The sequence below is a fragment of the Zingiber officinale genome, chromosome 6A (genome assembly GCF_018446385.1).
Source record: "Zingiber officinale cultivar Zhangliang chromosome 6A, Zo_v1.1, whole genome shotgun sequence".
Lineage (NCBI taxonomy): Eukaryota > Viridiplantae > Streptophyta > Magnoliopsida > Zingiberales > Zingiberaceae > Zingiber > Zingiber officinale.
This window is the reverse complement of record NC_055997.1, coordinates 147,370,698-147,388,335: the sequence shown is the minus strand read 5'-3', so window position 1 is coordinate 147,388,335 and position 17,638 is coordinate 147,370,698. Positions and strand designations below refer to the sequence as shown.

At 46.1% G+C, this 17,638-nt stretch overlaps 2 protein-coding genes across 2 annotated transcripts; one reads left to right on the top strand and one right to left on the bottom strand.

The window, feature by feature from the left end:
* Nucleotides 1-3,121: 3,121 nt before the first annotated feature.
* On the bottom strand, nucleotides 3,122-5,063 carry LOC121998597 (probable protein S-acyltransferase 7). Its single transcript, XM_042553582.1, has 5 exons — nucleotides 4,363-5,063; nucleotides 4,129-4,293; nucleotides 3,794-4,054; nucleotides 3,489-3,722; nucleotides 3,122-3,406 (listed from the first exon to the last, which is right to left on the bottom strand). The coding sequence occupies exons 1-5, from the start codon at nucleotides 4,606-4,608 to the stop codon at nucleotides 3,194-3,196; spliced, it is 1,119 nt and encodes a 372-aa protein (XP_042409516.1). The 5' UTR covers nucleotides 4,609-5,063; the 3' UTR covers nucleotides 3,122-3,193.
* A 39-nt stretch (nucleotides 5,064-5,102) lies between these two features.
* Nucleotides 5,103-6,928, top strand: LOC121998596. The gene is made up of 2 exons (XM_042553581.1): nucleotides 5,103-6,024; nucleotides 6,106-6,928. The coding sequence occupies exons 1-2, from the start codon at nucleotides 5,304-5,306 to the stop codon at nucleotides 6,756-6,758; spliced, it is 1,374 nt and encodes a 457-aa protein (XP_042409515.1). The 5' UTR covers nucleotides 5,103-5,303; the 3' UTR covers nucleotides 6,759-6,928.
* The last annotated feature ends 10,710 nt before the right edge of the window (nucleotides 6,929-17,638 follow it).

Genomic DNA, 17,638 nt, shown 5'->3' with positions numbered 1-17,638 from the left:
TTTGTTTGGTTTGTTTTACATACGTGCTAAGTCTTTATATTATTTGTGATTGTAAAACAAATTGTAAGTGGTTTCTTCGCCTTCAAAAGGTTTTCGAAAAGGAGAAAAACTAGAGGACAGATGTCTCCCGTGATTAGGCCTTTGACGTACTAACCCTAGGGAGTTGGGAACCAAGTAAACTGTTGGTGCTCTTTTTTGTGTCTTTATTGTTATATTTCTGTTGTTACTAACCAACTCTGATAGAACAAACTAAAGAACAAACATGAAAAGATGGATATATTCACCCCCTCTATCGACGCCACCGATCCTATAGATCTGCTACCTTAACGACCTTCTAGTGTCGACCCCATGAATATGAAGAGAGGTAAATGCTAGTACACGAGCATTAAGCGTATGGTGAGGTAAACTCCACGTCGTCAGTTTCTGATAATCGACCCCTGACCATTACGTCAGAGATACCATGCACCTACCATCTGCACTATGCCCTAGGGGTGACTGAGAGCTCTTTAACGTGTGATAAAAAAGGTGATTTGCTCGCCCCCAACGTCCCCGTCAACCCGTCCCTAGGCCAACAAGGAGATAAATTACGGATGACTACTAGCTATTAGTGCAGGTGGCTAAGACATGCTTGAACGCTCTGAGCTTCAACCCCAAGACCTCATGTGGCAACACCCCATGTCTCAACTACTGCATCGCCTCGAGGGGACACTGAGAGTTCTTTCACGATTTAAGGGTGGTGGTGCATGATTGAGAGCTCTTTCACCAAAAAAAAAAAAATCCGCTACCTTGACAACCCCCTAGTGTCGGCCCCACAAATATGGATGGAGGTAAATGTAAGTACACAGGTGTTAGGCGCATAGTGAGATAAACCCCAGGTCATTAATTCCTGAGAATTGATCGTCGACCATCTGAGAACACTTTCACAAAAAAAATATATATATTCGCTACTTTAACGATCCCCCTAGTGTCAACCCCACAGATAGTCGACCCTATAGATACGGAGGGAAGTAAATAGAAGTACATAGATATTAAGCATATAGTGGGATAAATAACAAGTCGTCAGTTCCTAAAAATTAATCCCTAGCCATTACGCCAGAGATGTCATATGTCCACCATCTGCACTACGCCCTAGGGCGACTGAGAGCACTTTCACAAAAATATGGAACCGCCACATCAGCGGCCCCTAGAGTCGGACTGAGAGCTCTTTCACAAATGTAGATCCGCTACATTAACGTCCCTCCTAATGTCAGTCCCACAGATATGGAGAGAGGTAAATGCAGGTACATGGGTGTTAGGCGTATGGTGGAGTAAATTTTAAGTTATGAGTTTCTGAAAATCGACCCCTAGCAATTACGCCAGAAATGTCATGCACTCACCATCTGTGCTATATCTTAGGGGCGCTTAGAGCTCTTTCACATGGCAAAAGATAATTTACTCTCTCCCAGTTCTATCAATCCGGCGTTCTTTCACAAAAAAAATATGAAACCGCCACATCAGTGGCCCCTTTAGAGCCGGTCTCACGGATATGGAGGAAGGTAAATACAAGTACATAGCTAAAAGTGCATGACCGAGATGCTATACCATTCTTTCACGGAAATAGGTATATATATATATATATATATATATATATATATATATATATATATATATATAAATCGGTTTGACAGGTAAGACTCTCAAACCGCATGTTAAAATCATATAATCATTAAGAGTTTAATCCTCAACAATTGAGGTAAACTCCACAATCAACCCTCTCTCTTATCACAAGACCAACACCACATGAGCACATGACACCTAATGTGGTGGGCACACATCACACTTGCATGTAATCAAACACAAATCACACATAACATTACACATTCTTAAGCCCACAATTGGACTTTGCATTCACACTTTCATCAAGGAAACTACTAAAACGTGCAAGATCAAACTCATTGTAGTTACAAAGTCATGCACGGATGCAAGCCAAAGCCACATGCAAAATTCGGACAGTAAGCCAAAGCCTTGAATGCAAGCCAAATCCAGGTGCAGTCTTTGGACAGCAAGCACAGTAAGCTCCAAAATAGCAACATTAGCAATGTAGCATTTGTTTCCTTCATGTTCAGTCAACATTACACCTTCAACATCATCCAACAGGGCCTTCAACCTGCAAATGATGAGCTTTAAGGAGGTTTCAAGTCCACAAACTAGTGGGTATGTATTTGGACCTTCCAAAATAGATAATCCACATCCGGTGCAATGCCTTGGTACCGACACTTATTTATAGCTTCCCACATATAATAGATTGAGCTAGAGATGGCTAAATGTCGGGCCTTCAACTTTCTACAACCACTTTTATAATGTCTCTAAAAAATTTGATGCAACTCTTTAAAGGATTTGAAGTTGTGCTTGATTTTCAACCATTGCTTCACCTTGCACTAATGTTCACGAACCATCGGGCATTCGAAAAAGACATGTTAATTTGATTCTTCTTGTTGTTGGCACATGACACAATCCTTGTTTGGCTCAGACTTTATTCTATCCTTTGTCATCAACCTCCCATGAGTTAGCATCCATAGTGTGAAGCGATGTTTTGGCATGATTTCCGACTTCCACACCATAGATTTCCATGCAACTTCCAGCCCTTTGGCATGAAAAAATTATATGCATTTTAAACTTCATTTTCTATCCCAACAAACCAATCTATCATACTCATATTTACCCCATTCCTTCACATGTAGATCTGCTGTATTAACGACCCCCTTAGTGTCGGTCCTATGGATATGGAGGGAGGTACATGTAAGTACACATACATCAAACGTATGATTGGATAAATCTCAGATCATTAATTCTTAAGAATCGATTCTTGATCATTACGTCAGAAATATTATATGTCCATCATTATATATGTCAGAAATATCACATATTGTGATAGAATGTTAAACTACAAAACTCGGCAACTACCTGAGAAAGGGGGTACTTCATCCTAGAAGCACGCACCCCAGGCTTTATGTGACAAGTAACAGTGGCGCTCCCTACTATACTATGATACAATTGCACCAGCACAACAATCATTATTTATTAGAATAAAAAGTGATAATACTTTAACTAAGCAATCTATTCATTAACTTCGAGACTAATACAATTTTCAAATCTATTCCCTCCGTAATCTAAAAAAAAACAATAATAGAAAACGCATAAGCTTCTTGATTATCTAATAATTTGTTTCCTCTCCCAGTGCTCTGCTTGCACAAGTTCCATCGAGCAATCTTGCGATCGAACACCAATCAGCTTCCACCACTGCTCTAAAATTCAACTTAGAAGGTGGCAACCTTGCGAACAGTGCTTCCTTTATGTTCCTCAGAACTCCCTTGTCGTAAGGATTGGCAGCATGGGAATACCTCTGCTTAAAATTCTCACGAGCAGTCTGAGTTTTTTAATTTTGCATAAATTAATTTAACCACTCAGTAATCATCGAAATCTATACAACATATTCAAAGAAAACTCGCCTGATTTGAGGCAATAAGATAAGAATGGAAGATGGTGATTCCTCCGAGGAAGCAGATCACCATGAAGCTAAAAAGAGCCAACAGAAAAGTTTGAGGTGCGTCCCCAAGTAACTGAAGCAAGCCCATGCGAGCGTTGAGCCATTTTTTTCTAATCTCCCACCATGCGAAGGCGAATATGTAGACGAAGAGCACCAAAGCTGATGATACAGACACCAGGTAATACCTGTAATTCCTCTGCAAAGAAGGATCAGAAATCAATGTTTTACCAAATCTTTTCATCTTTGAGAAAAGTCCTATCTAGCTACCAGTCCAATGCATTGGTTGATCCATGGGCAATGGTGATCGAACTTTTCGACACAATTGTCACATACAGCACAGTGGCAGCTTCTCGGGGGCCGATAAATCTTGCAGATCCTACAATATTTGATCTTCACCATGGTGCCACCGATGCTGACCATCCTGCTCCTTGTCCCAACACTGATGCCGAGTTCTTCCAGTGAAGAGGCTTCGTTCCTCGCCACAATTCCGGGGTCTTTGGTGCTGGCCAAGATCAGATTGGCCATAGCCTGTTCGATCATATTCCACTTCTAGTACTCAAGAGTGGCTGATTGAATTAATGGGAGTGTTTGGTAGTGCTTACAATTGCGGTGAGCGCCAAGGAGATAGCCGCTCTGATTGATCCACAATGTGCTGTGCCATTTGTGTATGCACAAAAGACATAGTCGGAGAGGGCGATCGCGACGACGGTTAAGATGAGGCCTCGCGGGTCGGGGCCGCAGATCATGTGTCCCCGGAAGAAGAATACCTGGAGTAACATTGAATGAAGAAAGTATTCATTTGTAGGGGGGTATCAAGTTTGAAGAGGATTGCCTACATTTTTCCCTGGCCAGACTTGATACAGTCTGGTCGCACAACTGTAGGATCCCAACTGGAAGAGGAGACTGCAACAAGGAGGAAATGGGACTGAGGCCTTCAACCATTTGATGAATTTACTCGCTTCTTTTCTGGTGCAGTCGTTTGGGGGAGGGCAATTTACTTGAGGGCTTTGGTTACTGGTGCTGTCTTGATGAGAAGAAGCCAAGTCTATGGTCTCAAACTCACTGGTAACTTCCATGGCCATGGCTTTGAGAGAGTTCTTTCCCTGCTGTGGCAATTCAATTTTGAACTTATTAACTACCACTTGGAACTGCAAGCGAGAAGCAGTTACACATTTATTGCCGGCACTAGATTTCCACCCAACGAGAAGAATGACAGATCATAATTAATGAAATGATCTAACTAATATGGGCACTTGAAAGTCATCATAATCAACTTCAAGTTGGTTTCTGTCTCTATCTATGGCTTAAGACCTATTTGACCATGCCTAACCAGTGTATTATTAATCTTAATTAGCTTCCAAACTCAAACCTAACTAAACGAGAGATTTCTATCACTTAAAACTGCCCTCTCGTGGGCCATGCTGATGCAGAGCCAGATTAGGAAGGCATGTGGGCCCCCAAGAAGACTATTCTTCTGCCAGGTCATTCACATTCCGGTGGTCCATTCGCTTGGATTTTCTTCTCCCTGCCATGGACTTGAAAAGGCAGCCGCTGGTCTCCTCCACCTCTAAGCATGGTGTTGCGAGGTCTCAGAGATTTTGATTGCGTCCTTAATGGCCTCGGGCTTCCCAAGACATCTCCCTCTCTCTCGGAGATTGTAAATGGAAGCGTTCATGAAATGGTATTGGCACTGCTCTTGCTATGTACGCCTGTTGGTCTTAATTACACGGAAGATAAATCGAACCAATTAAAGCTTTGTTGTTGCGTGTGATGTGCCATGGCAGGAGGAGGAGCGTTGAAGGAGCGGAGGCGAGCAGGCGGAGCAGAGGAGAAGAAGATGGAGAAGGAGAAGATGCCCGGCGCCGTGTGGTTTGCGCTTAAGAAGTCGCTCCACTGCAAGCCCGACCGCTCCGATGTGTACGACCCCAAGAGCAGGGGGAACGGCCATCATCAGCTGGGCAATATCCTCACCAGGAAGCCAGGCAGGTCCGGCTGCTCTAGATCCATAGCCAACCTCAAGGACGTCATCCATGGCAGCAAGAGGCACCTCGAGAAGCCCCCCAGCTGCAGCCCCCGGTCGATCGGCAGCAGCGAGTTCCTCAACCCCATCACCCACGAGGTCATCCTCAGCAACTCCAGGTGCGAGCTCAGGATCACCGGAGGCTTCGGCGCCTGCCCGGACGGCGATCACCACCATTCCTACGTGGGCACTCTCCGCCCGGGCACGCCCGGCCCTGGCTACCCTTCCTGCAGGGGCGGACCCAACACCACTCCTCTGAGGAAGTGCTTTGGGGATTCCTCTGTTTCCAGCTCTGTACTGCTCGGCGATGGGGGAGGAGGAGCTCACCATGATGCTGTTCTGGAACAGAGATTTCCCCACGAAGTAGAGTCAACAGTGCAAGCGAAGAGGGCTTCCAGTGGGTTGACGTGCCACAAGTGCGGCGAGCAATTTGGCAAGCTGGAAGCTTTGGAGTCGCACCACCTCTCCAAGCACGCAGGTGCAGTGCAGTGCAGTGCAGTTGGTTCATCGATTAGCATTTCAGTTGTTGGATCTTGTCATCGAATTGATGAACGTGCAGTGACTGAGCTGGTGGAAGGCGACTCGTCGCGGAAGATCGTGGAGATCATCTGCCGAGCGAGCTGGCTGAAGGCGGAGAGCAGCAGCATCCGCATCGACCGCGTCCTCAAGGTCCACAACACGCAGAAGACGCTCGCCGGCTTCGAGGAGTACCGCGAGGCGGTGAAGGCGAGGGCGAGCAAGCTGGCGAAGAAGCACCCGCGCTGCCTCGCCGACGGCAACGAGCTGCTGCGGTTCCACGGAACCACCATCGCCTGCGGCCTCGGCGCCGGCGGCTCCTCCACCCTCTGTTCCTCCGACAAGTGCGACGTCTGCCGCATCGTCCGCCACGGTTTCCCGTCGACCGGGAAGGAGGACGCGGCCAAGGGCGGCGGGGTGGGCTTGTTCACGACCTCCACCAGCGGCCGGGCCTTCGGGGCGATCGACGACGCCGGCGAGGGGGACGCGGACGGCGGCGTCAAGAAGGCGTTGCTGGTGTGCAGGGTGATCGCCGGGAGAGTCCACAGGCCGTTGGACAACTACCAGGAGCTGACGAGGCAGACCGGATTCGACTCGGTGGCCGGAAAAGTGGGGCTCTACGCCAACATCGAGGAGCTCTACCTGCTGAACCCGAGGGCTCTGCTTCCATGCTTTGTGGTGATCTGCAGAGCATGAAGCCATTAATCGGTCAAAATTTCTTCTTCTGTTTTTTTTTTCTCAAGGATCAATTCGAGCGAAAGAAGGTCACAGAATCGTTGGATTGTAGGCACGCAGTCAGATTTGTATTTATTACTCGTGTCACTTTTCCCCAGAGAAATCAAAACGGCAACGCTATGCTTGTCCAGATGCTTCAAGGTTCTGTCTTTTTCATCGACATGATGCTGCTGTCGCCTCTGTTTGATTACCTACTGTATGTACTCTGAGGAAGAAGAGACATCACGCTCACGAGCAATTTTGAAGAACAAGTTCTGCAACTTCTGCCGAGTAATGATGTCTCGGCAAGGACATAAGTCTATGAGATTTGAAAATGTCAGTTTTGCAAAGAGTATCGACAATTGAGATAAAATCTGTTCTTATCAGACAGTTGACTTGAATAGCGATCCTAGAAGATCTTCCGCATGGGCCCTCCTAAGATTTGTGTTTTATAAAAGTGAGAAACAACTAAAGTTTAGGCCCTCCATTGACCTTAATATCTTACAACATATATGACGCTGTCCGTGAGGAGAAGATATAGTCGAAACAGACCGTTGAAAATTGATAGAGGCATGTTAGCTCATTGAAAAAAGTTTCAGCAAGCTGCACCTCAGCAAAAGGGGTAGAAGAGCAGACGATGAACGCGAGATGGAAACTGGAGAGTCGCCCGACTGAGAGGTGAGCTCTCGGGCTGGACCATTAGAGGAAACAGCGGACAAAGTCCACTCGAAAGATGGGCTGAAATTTCCTCCTGAACTGGTATGAGATGAGGTGAAAGCACTCCCAATGCCGGCTCAAGGCCGGAATATATATATAATTTTTTTAAAACCCCAATTGATTCTTTTTTTTTCCACTTTAATCTTTAAAAATATATATATCCTAATAATACCCTTTTATTTTCTTATAGGTGTTCTTATGTCCTTTTTCACTCACTTGGAGTCTTTCTCCTCTCTTATCAATACGCCCAACGCTCAAAAGACAAAATTTTATTCATTCGATTTAATATAAAATAGTATATTATTTTTTAAAACATCAAATTGATTCCGGATTTTAAAAATATATTATTTAATCAAAAATCTGAACTATAGATTTATTATTAATATTAAAAATAAAAACTCAAAAAAATTAATTAAAAATTTAAATGAAAAATCACTTAAATTTTTCTTAGAAATTAATACTTTAGAAAAAATATAAATAATAAATCCAAAATAAAATCAATACTTGAAATATTAAAAAAATATATTTTTTATACACAAATAGCATATTGGATACTACTAATAATATTTCTTAATATAAAGTGATTGGAAAAAAATTTTCAAAATTAAAATTAATAAAATTTTATTTATGTTCAATAATATCTCATAAAAAAAAATAATTTAACAATCTTATCTTTAAAAAAATATATTATCAAGCTTAAATATAACTTTTAAATTAATTTTTTCATTAAAAAAATAAATTGTATATAAAATAAATTAATATTATTTTTATAAAAAAAATCAAAATTTGCCTAAGGCCTCCGAATCGATTAAAACGACCCTGGGCACTCCAATTGAAGATGCTCACCCTTCAGGAAATTGGGTCGAAGGGTCGAGTTGCCGTCTCTTATGCCTCCTCTTTAGTGGTGCCTCCAGATCAGATGGGGAATCTTCGAAGACCGAAAGAGGATCGAAGGGCAGCTCCTTTATTGTAGTCGTTGCACTAGATTCGGTCGTCCAACTACCAGACGCCTCGCTAGTAGGGTTGGCCGGCTGATGCGCCCGCTCAGACAAAAGAAATTACTCCTACTAAGCAAACTCTTCATCCTCCAATTGAATGTGCTGGGAAACTAAAGCCTCATAGAAAGGATCCATTGTATAAAATAAAAAACACCTTAATTAGTGATAATATAATGGACAAGTTGGTAAGGCTTAGGAACAACGAAGTGACACTTGGACAGGACGAACAAATAAAGCAGACCCTCTCTCAGTAACTTGGGGACCTTAAATTGTACGTTGATGTGAATACGGTTTAGGGCAGAGCAGAGATTAGGGGAAAAGTGAGGGGTAATTTGGTAAAAGCATGGGTAGGGTTTTAAGAAGAGGAGACTGTAGCATGCATGGAGGAGGAGGCGTTTTGGTTTTGGGTGGCTTCTTCGTGGATTTGCGCCACCGCCACCGGAAAATATCCTCCCTCTCACAATCCTCGCCGGTGTCGACGTCGACCGCCGGCCTTCGCCTCTGCTCCTCTCCTTCTCCTCACCGCTGACCGCCACCTTTCTTCCTCTCCCTCTTCTCCGCACAAGGCCAGCCACTACTTTCTTCTTCCTCTCCTCTCCCGCTAGACACGCCACCGTCGCCACGAACGGAATGCTGCCTTCGCGACAGCTAGCCGCCGCACCTCCTCTTCCTCGTCTCCTTCTCCACCTCGCGACGCCACCACTGACTCGTCGCCTCTCCATTTCCTTTCACCCTCTCGCCGGAGTCGAGCCACCCCTCTTCTCGCTCTCGTGCACGCCGCCGTTGAGGCCTATCGTTGTCGGAACAGAACCCTCCCCTCTTTCCCCGTCCTCACGCAACAGCCCCGCTAGCCGGCAGTCATTGGGCACAGCGACCTTGCTTGCCGGCGCCTCCTTCGACTTGTCACGCCTCCACGCGCTGTAGCCTCTCTGACCAGCAGCCCCCACGCACCAACAGTCCACGTGCCGCCCCGTCCTTACGTCGATTTCGTCCCGGCTCTGATTCCGTCTCGTTGTGTGCTGACCTCCGTGCCGTTATCTCGTTCCAGCTTCGTGTGTGGTGGTGCTTCGGCCTTCGTGCCTTGGTTATTGTTTGGCGTCACTGATCTATTCGTATTCCGCTCTTGTTGTTTTCCCGGTCTGCATACCGATATTTCATTTTGCCTTGTATGCCGAAGTCATGTCCCGGGCTACACACCGATTCTGTGTCTCGACCTGCGTGCCGGTGTCGTATCCCGGTCTGCGTGTCGGTGCCTTATCCCGGCCTGCGTGTCGTTATTATTTCCCGACCTACAGCTCGTCTTCCGGTTCCGTGTCGCGTTCGGCTTCTTGTCGTCAAATCTAGCTCTCCATCCTGATCGGGAGTCGGCTACTCTTCCGGGTCGCGATAACTCGAGCCACGTCCCATCCGAGGGTGCCCCCCTAGGCCAGGGTACGTTCTCCGTTCATATTCTATGCATATTTCATTATTTTATGGCTTAATCTTATACTCATATATTCGTTGGATCTGCTTCGAGTATCGGGGTAGCGGGGGTCGGGTCAATCCGGTTGCTGGTTGCAGGTAGCGTTGACCAGAGGACTTTTGAAGACATGGTCAACAAGGAAGTCATCTCAGCGCACACCCCCTCCGAGACGTCGCGACTTCGTCAACATTTTATCCACCTCACCCGACGATCCATTCGACTCAGGGGATCTACTGTTGCTCGAACAACATTTTCTCGGTCGCTCGTTTGATATCGCTCACCCATCGTCTTTCGACTCGCTCAGCATTTTTTGATAGCCAGGTCAGATCGTTCGATCGTCCTATTGCTCGGGTACCCTTCAGATGTTCGATCGAATTCTGGGTTGGTTGTCGTTCTATTCAAGATTCATATCCTGGTCGACAGTTATGGTTTGCCGCTCACTCGTCGTTTTGCCCCTACTGTCGTCTGCGTCTCTTTCGTCGTTCTGTCACACACTCGTTGCTCGTGTCTCACTAGTCACTGGGCCCTGCATTCATCGCCAGGTTGGTACTTATTTTTTAATTCTCGCTTAGCAATCGCTCGATCGCTCTGCTTAGCATCGCCCAATTGCCCGCTCGATATTGCTCGACATTCGCCAGATTGCTCTTTCGACACTTGCTCGATATGTCTTTTGTCGCTCGGTCGGCGGTTATTCTTTTCGTCGCTTTGCCAGGTACCCGTCGTCCACAGCTACTCGTTCGACGCTATGTGACAGACCTGAGATATGGCTCTGCATTCAGTAGTGATTCTGTGTTTCATTTGGATGGGTCTAGTCAGTTGGACTTGCGTCTCCTTCAACTAGACTTTAGGGGGAGGCTTGTGATGTGAATACGGTTTAGGGCAGAGGAGAGATTAGGGGAAAAGTGAGGGGTAATTTGGTAAAAGCATGGGTAGGGTTTTAAGAAGAGGAGACTGTAGAACGCATGGAGGAGGCGACGTTTTGGTTTTAGGCGGCTTCTTCGTGGATTTGCGTCGCCGCCACCGGAAAACGTCCTCCCTCTCACGATCCTCGCCGGCGTCGACGCCGACCGCCGGCCTTCACCTCTGCTCCTCTCCTTCTCCTCACCGCTGACCGCCACCTTTCTTCCTCTCCCTCTTCTCCGCGCAAGGGCAGCCACTGCTTTCTTCTTCCTCTCCTCTCCCGCTGGACACACCGTCGTCGCCACGAACGGAATGTTGCCTTCGCGACAGCTAGCCGCCGCGCCTCCTCTTCCTCGTCTCCTTCTCCTCTTCGCGACACCACCACTGACTCGCCGCCTCTCCATTTCCTTTCACCCTCTCGTCGGAGTCGAGCCACCCCTCTTCTCGCTCTCGTGCAAGCCGCCGTTTATGCCTATCATCGTCGGAATAAAACCCTCCCCTCTTTCCCCGTCCTTACGCAGCAGCCCCGCTAGCCGACAATCATCGGGCATCGCGGCCTTGCTTGCCGGCGCCTCCTTCGACTCGTCACGCCTCCACGCGCTGTAATCTATCTGACTAGCAGCCCCCGCGCGCCAACAATCCACGTGTCGGTCGTCCTTACATCGATTTCGTCCTGGCTCCGATTCCGTTTCGTTGTGTGCCGGCCTCCGTGCCGTTATCTCGTTCCAGCTTCGTGTGTGGTGGTGCTTCAGCCTTCGTGCCTTAGTTATTGTTTGGCGTCACTAATCTATCCGTATTCCGCTCTTGTTGTTTTCCCAGTCTGCGTACCGGTGTTTCATTTTGGCCTGTATGTCGAAGTCATGTCCCGGCCTACACGCCGATTTAGTGTCTCTGCCTGCTTGCTGGTGTCGTATCCCGGTCTGCGTGTCGGTGCCTTATCCCGGCCTGCGTGTCGCTATTATTTCCCGACCTGCAGCTCGTCTTTCGGTTCCGTGCCAAGTTCGACTTCTTGTCGTCAGATCTAGCTCTCCATCCTGATCGGGAGTTGGCTACTCTTCCGAGTCGCGATAACTTGAGTCGCGTCCCATCCGAGGGCGCCCTCCTGGGCCAGGGTACGTTCTCTGTTCATATTCTATGCACATATCATTATTTTATGGTTTAATCTTGTACTCATATATTCGTTGGATCTGCCTCGAGTATCGGGGTACCGGGGGTCGGGTCAATCCGGTTGCTGGCTACAGGTAGTGTTGACCAGAGGACTTTTAAAGACTTGGTCAACACGGAAGCCATCTCAGCACACCCCCCTCCGAGACGTCGCGACTTCGTCAACATTTCATCCACCTCACCCGACGGTCCATCCGACTTAGCTTCCGGACGGGATCATACGTCGTTCAGCTTCTTCGAGTACTAAGAAACGAAGGCTGAATTTTGTTTAAAGTTCCCAATATCTGGAATGGGTGAAAGCGTAGATTGCCATGCAGCAAGCCAGGAAACGAACTTAGTGGGATTTTCATCCCTTATTTGAAGAAGATTGCTCCTTAAGGAACACTGCCTTGAGGCGAGATTGAAATAGAAACCACCCCCCCCCCCCCACTCTAATTTTTTAGGGTAAACAAAATAATGGAAGTTGTGGGGAGTCACGAAAATGTCATACAGAACAAAATGAATATCTCGCACATAGTGTCGAATGAGTTTAGGGCAAGCTACTGAAGGGGAAGGTGGAAGTAGTGACTTATCTCAAAAAGAAAAGAGGGGATGGGAAAGCATAAATCGGCTAAAATTTGATCTTTAAAGAAAGTCATATAGCAGGGAGAAGGCCGATGAGAATGATCTTGGGGAGTTGGAATGCAGATATTATAGTCTTTGAGAATTTAGTATTGAAGGTGAAACACCTCTCGATTAGAATTATCAAAATCAGACTGAGTGAAGGTATACCAAGGAGCGAATGTTTCTTGTGCCATGAGGAAATATGAGGAAAACATAGGAAGATCAAGGAACAAACTTACTAGCACCGGGTATAAGAAGGTTGTTGGTGGAGATCACCGGAGAGAAGGTCAAAGAAGATGAATCACAAGTGATTGATTTCCTCTTCACTTAGGGGTTTTAAATAAAAGTCATGAGCTACTTTCCAAATCTCAACTGTTCGATCAAAACTGTCTACTCACTAGTAATCCTTGGATTACAAAGAAGGGAGTATTGTTGGTCTATACCGAAAGGTGTGCATCAGTTGTCGCTTCAAAGAATAAGATAGTAGGACACGTGGTGCTTACCCATAAATGGATATTTATGATGTACAAGATAATCACATCGTTACGCTGCAAAATATCTTTCCACGCATCATTAGCGCATTAGATGGTTTGCCAAAAGCATGGTATGTGATCCGGCGGTAAGAGCAAGGACCCCACTCTGAGAGAAGTCAATGCCACGTGGAAGTCAAAGGGTCGAACGGACGACCGGAGAAGGGGAGACCGGCCGGCCGGACGGGGTCTCATCAGAATCGAAAGTAACCCGACGGGGAGTCGGGTCTCCGACGCTCATGGGGAACAAGGTCGCCGGGCCGATCGGGTAGCCCGCTTGGCCGAAGACATAAAATAGCAACACTGTGAACATTCCACAAAGCACACGACTGGGAATTTCCCGAGCGGACCAGCATATAAGACCGGTCGGACGTGAAGGCACATGCCGATCGGCCGGACGCTCGGCACGGGGTCAGAAGAGACAAAAGGACAGAGGAACATATTCTGACAGCGGGTATGTTCGACGATCAGGCCATACTCAGAATCTTACGATTGAGGGTTCCGCTGTCCCATCAGAGACGTGCTCGGACTGTAGCAGTATGGTGTCAGGTAAGCTCCTCTGACAAGCCCATACTACGATATGGGAAAGGACACGTGTACACCTCGGTAGGTGTGCACTCGCTTCTCCACACCCCTATATAAAGGCCCTCATACTTCACCAGAGGTACGCGTTCTTTGATATTCGAAGTCACCTCTTTGTTGTCAACTTGCCTGACTTGAGCGTCGGAGGGTCGTCGCCAGGAACCCTTCCCGGCCCGACTTCCTTGTAGGTTCGCCGGAGGTCCGTACGACCGGTCGAAGATCCACGTCAGTAGTTAGGAGAGCACCACGTGCCCAGCGTCCGTTGATTCAGCGTTCGAACAGGATCAGTATGCATCTTTCCAAGATAAAAGCTAATCGCAATATTTAAAGTGCAAGCAAGAACATGGTTGGACAGTCGGATTATGTTTTTTCGGTTGGACCAATAAGTTGGGCGATCGGACTATGATAGGACTCGGGTCTATAGTCAATCGGCCTATTTCGAGTAGATCGACTTGAAGGGGAGGTTAGTGATATAGGATGTTACGAGTGGACCCAGAAGTGACGTGGAAGTCAAAGTTAAGATGAGGCGGCAATTAAAGTCCAGGTGACATGGCAGCGAACGCATCACCCTCATCAGGACTTAGCTCCTCACTCGGCGCTAAGGCCTTCAATATAAGGATGGTCAGTCTAAAGGTCAGTCATGCTTGAAGGATCCAATGCTCAACTTGTGAACAAGGTCGACATAAGGGCCACTCAAAATTATGACCCGCACAATATAATTATGTTATATATCCAGTCGGCCTAAGGTCGACTAGGCTTATCTATCTAAGATGGGTCTTCACTCTCAATATATGGTCGAACGTCCATGTACTCGGGCGAGCTTAAAGACCTATTTCTTTATTTAGTGCCAAAATATACAAATTAAACCCGAACAACCCCGAAGTTGATTGAGTATATGAGGTTCAGTTCTCCACTTTTGTAGTATTACTTTCAGCTTATAAATGTCGTCCTACAGTGTAGTACAATCTCTAGTATAAATCAGATCGTCACAAGGTCAATCATACCTATAAGTCTGAGCGCCTTGTTATCGAATAGTCAGTCTCCCATTATATAGTCGATTGGTCAGAGTTGACCAGACCTGCAGGACTTTACTCCTCATTACTTATCATATCTTCAGCATGAACCTATGAGCATATTACTAATCAGGCTTATGACCGGTCATACTTACGGGATTCAACTTCCTCTTCAAAGCGAAATTATATAAGGTTATTCTCATTACAAAGCTAGTCAGACATAGAGACAGTCGAGATACCTCGTTCTTCTAAGTATCCGTCCAAGTTATAATCCAAGAGACAATATTATCAGAGAATCCAACAATTTGTCAGAATAACAACTATCTGTCAGATAATTTTCTTCGGTTACAACATATGCATTTAATGGAACCTTATTATGAAGGTAACTATACAACTTCTATCATTATTGCGAAGATTATACGAGACTGCTCATATACATATAATAGAAGATTTCTCGAAGAATAACTATACAAATGTCAGACTGTACATCTTCCATTATCCGACATCTTATGACATCAAATATTCTTTGTCGCCTCGTTATTGTGAGGTTATCGAAAATGATATAAAAAGGAAGGTGTTCTGTTCGTTAGAGATACATTTTATACGCTTACTTACCAAAGCATAGGATTTCTCTCTATTACACTCACTCAAGTTTACTGTAATTCCTCTTTATTTTGCATTCGATCATCTGCTGTCATGAATATCAGAGGATTTATGTCAAGGACCTCTTCTCTTATTGTTGTCTTAATATTCTATGGACTTACTTTTTCACATGCGTGGAGAAAAGGGAGGCACTGAATCCATTTTCCTACTTAGCTCATCGCTTTTTTTTTTCCTCCGATCAACAAGACCGTTACTTCCATACCGGATTGATCCCGTCTGGAAGCTGAGTCGGATGAAGGCGAGAATTGATGTACTGGAAGTTGACGGATAGTCGTCGCGGCGTCTGATCTACCTTGCACCCCTCAGAAAGATTCGCACGGGCGGATGACGAAGGGAGACGACCAGGATAATGACACTACGGCTCTGCGCACACTCAGACGAGCCCACGAGTCGTTAGAGATCAGAAACCAGGGAAAAAGTCCCCGAATCAGGCCCTCCGACGTTCAAATCAGGTACTTTTTTCCCAGAAAACACAGAGAAATGACGAAAAGTAAAGACTAGTGAGAAATGACGAGTAAGCGTACCTGCATAAGGGACAAAACATCTATTTTTATACTGTAACGGATGTTTCTGGGGTTTGGCGAGTGTCAGGGAATGTCGGCTGTCAGGTTTTGTCTGGCGGTGAATGACACGCGACACCTCCTCATAGGCTGGCGACATAACCAAAGGAGTGATGAGCCTCGACTGTTAGCATATTCCCTGACACACTGATTATTCTCTGACAGACAGTTACGATTCCTTGGCTTGTTTGTCCTGTAGTGCCTGGACGCTAGGTCTGTATTCCGTGGTATGTCTGCTGTTATCCATAGCCTGTACGTTCCGACCTGTACGCTAGGTCTGTATCCCGACCTGCTTCCGTCCGCTGTTATCCATGACCCGTACGTTCCAACCTGTACGCCAGGTCTGTATCTCGATCTGCTTCCGTCCGCTGTTATCCATGGCCTGTACGTTCCGACCTGTACGCCAGGTCTATATCCCGACCTGCTTCTGTCCGTCGTTATCCATGACCTGTACGTTCTGACCTGTATGACAGGTCTGTATCCTGACCTGCTTCTGTCTGCTATTATCCATGGCCTGTAAGTTCCGACCTGTACGCTAGGTTTGTATCCCGACCTGCTTCCGTCCGCTGTTATCCATGGTCTGTACGTTCCGACCTGTACGCCAGGTCTGTATCCCGACCTACTTCCGTCCGCTGTTATCCATGACTTGTACGTTCCGACCTGCACGTCAGGTCTGTATCCCGACCTGCTTCTGTCCGCCGTTATCCATGGCCTGTACGTTCCGACCTGTACGCTAAGTCTGTATCCCGACCTGCTTCTCTCCGCCATTATCCATGACTTATACGTTCCGACCTGCACGCTAGGTTTGTATTCCGACCCGCATCTATTTACTGTTATCCATGGCTCGTACGTCCCGACCTGTACGCCGAGTCTGTATTCCGACTTGCTTCTGTCGTCAGTTATCCATGCCTTGTACGTTCCGACCTGTACGCTAGGCCTGTTCGGCGTCAGAGGCTTTCCTTTCCTAGCCTTTGCCTGACCTGTAGGCTCAGTCCTTAGCTGTGTCTGACCCGTGAGCCTAGTTCTTGATCACTATCGAGGCTTGCTATTGTCCAACTTGTAATTCTATCCTTTGATCGTCTCGTCAGCTGAGACTTTGACCCTGACGTACACTACCTACATCCACCATTTATACTATGCCCAACAACTAAACTAGAGTATGGTATGGTATGGTAGTAGTTATTAATATTCGTTGTACTAATTAATTGTAGTGGTTATAATAATATTAAAAATAAAAATATTTTCATAAATAACGAAAGGATGTCTATTTAACAATTTTATTAAATATTAGGTGTCATTTTATTTATATTATTTTAATGATGAAAAAGTCATATGTTAATTTTGGATATTGATTTATAGAGTGGTAAATCATAAATGACTTTTTTACTTTTTAAACCGTTACCATTGTAGAATTGACCTTTAAATTTTTTGATAGTAACACCTTGACCATCTGCCCGTCCCGCAGGTGCATTTTCATTTTATTTTTCTTCGGTAAGAGACATTTTGTCATCGAGACATTTGTTATTTCTCGTCCTCACCTCCATTATTGCGACTGCACAATCTACTCCGGGTCAGGCGCTGCCAATAAAGCCATATTAAATGTTCTTGCATGCCACTGCAAACTCAAATCTTATTAATTGAACAATTAGCCGATTGCCAAGAAAAAAGAG

Bases quoted from the DNA above. Each gene is read 5' to 3' on its own strand.
- LOC121998596 (XM_042553581.1), top strand. From the start codon at position 5,304: ATGGCAGGAGGAGGAGCGTTGAAGGAGCGGAGGCGAGCAGGCGGAGCA. The intron at 6,025-6,105 runs GTGCAGTGCAGT...ATGAACGTGCAG, and splicing joins CCACCTCTCCAAGCACGCAG to TGACTGAGCTGGTGGAAGGC.
- LOC121998597 (XM_042553582.1), bottom strand. From the start codon at position 4,608: ATGGCCATGGAAGTTACCAGTGAGTTTGAGACCATAGACTTGGCTTCT. The intron at 3,723-3,793 runs GTAGCTAGATAG...CCTTCTTTGCAG, and splicing joins TCAACCAATGCATTGGACTG to AGGAATTACAGGTATTACCT. The intron at 3,407-3,488 runs GCGAGTTTTCTT...TAAAAAACTCAG, and splicing joins ATCTTATTGCCTCAAATCAG to ACTGCTCGTGAGAATTTTAA.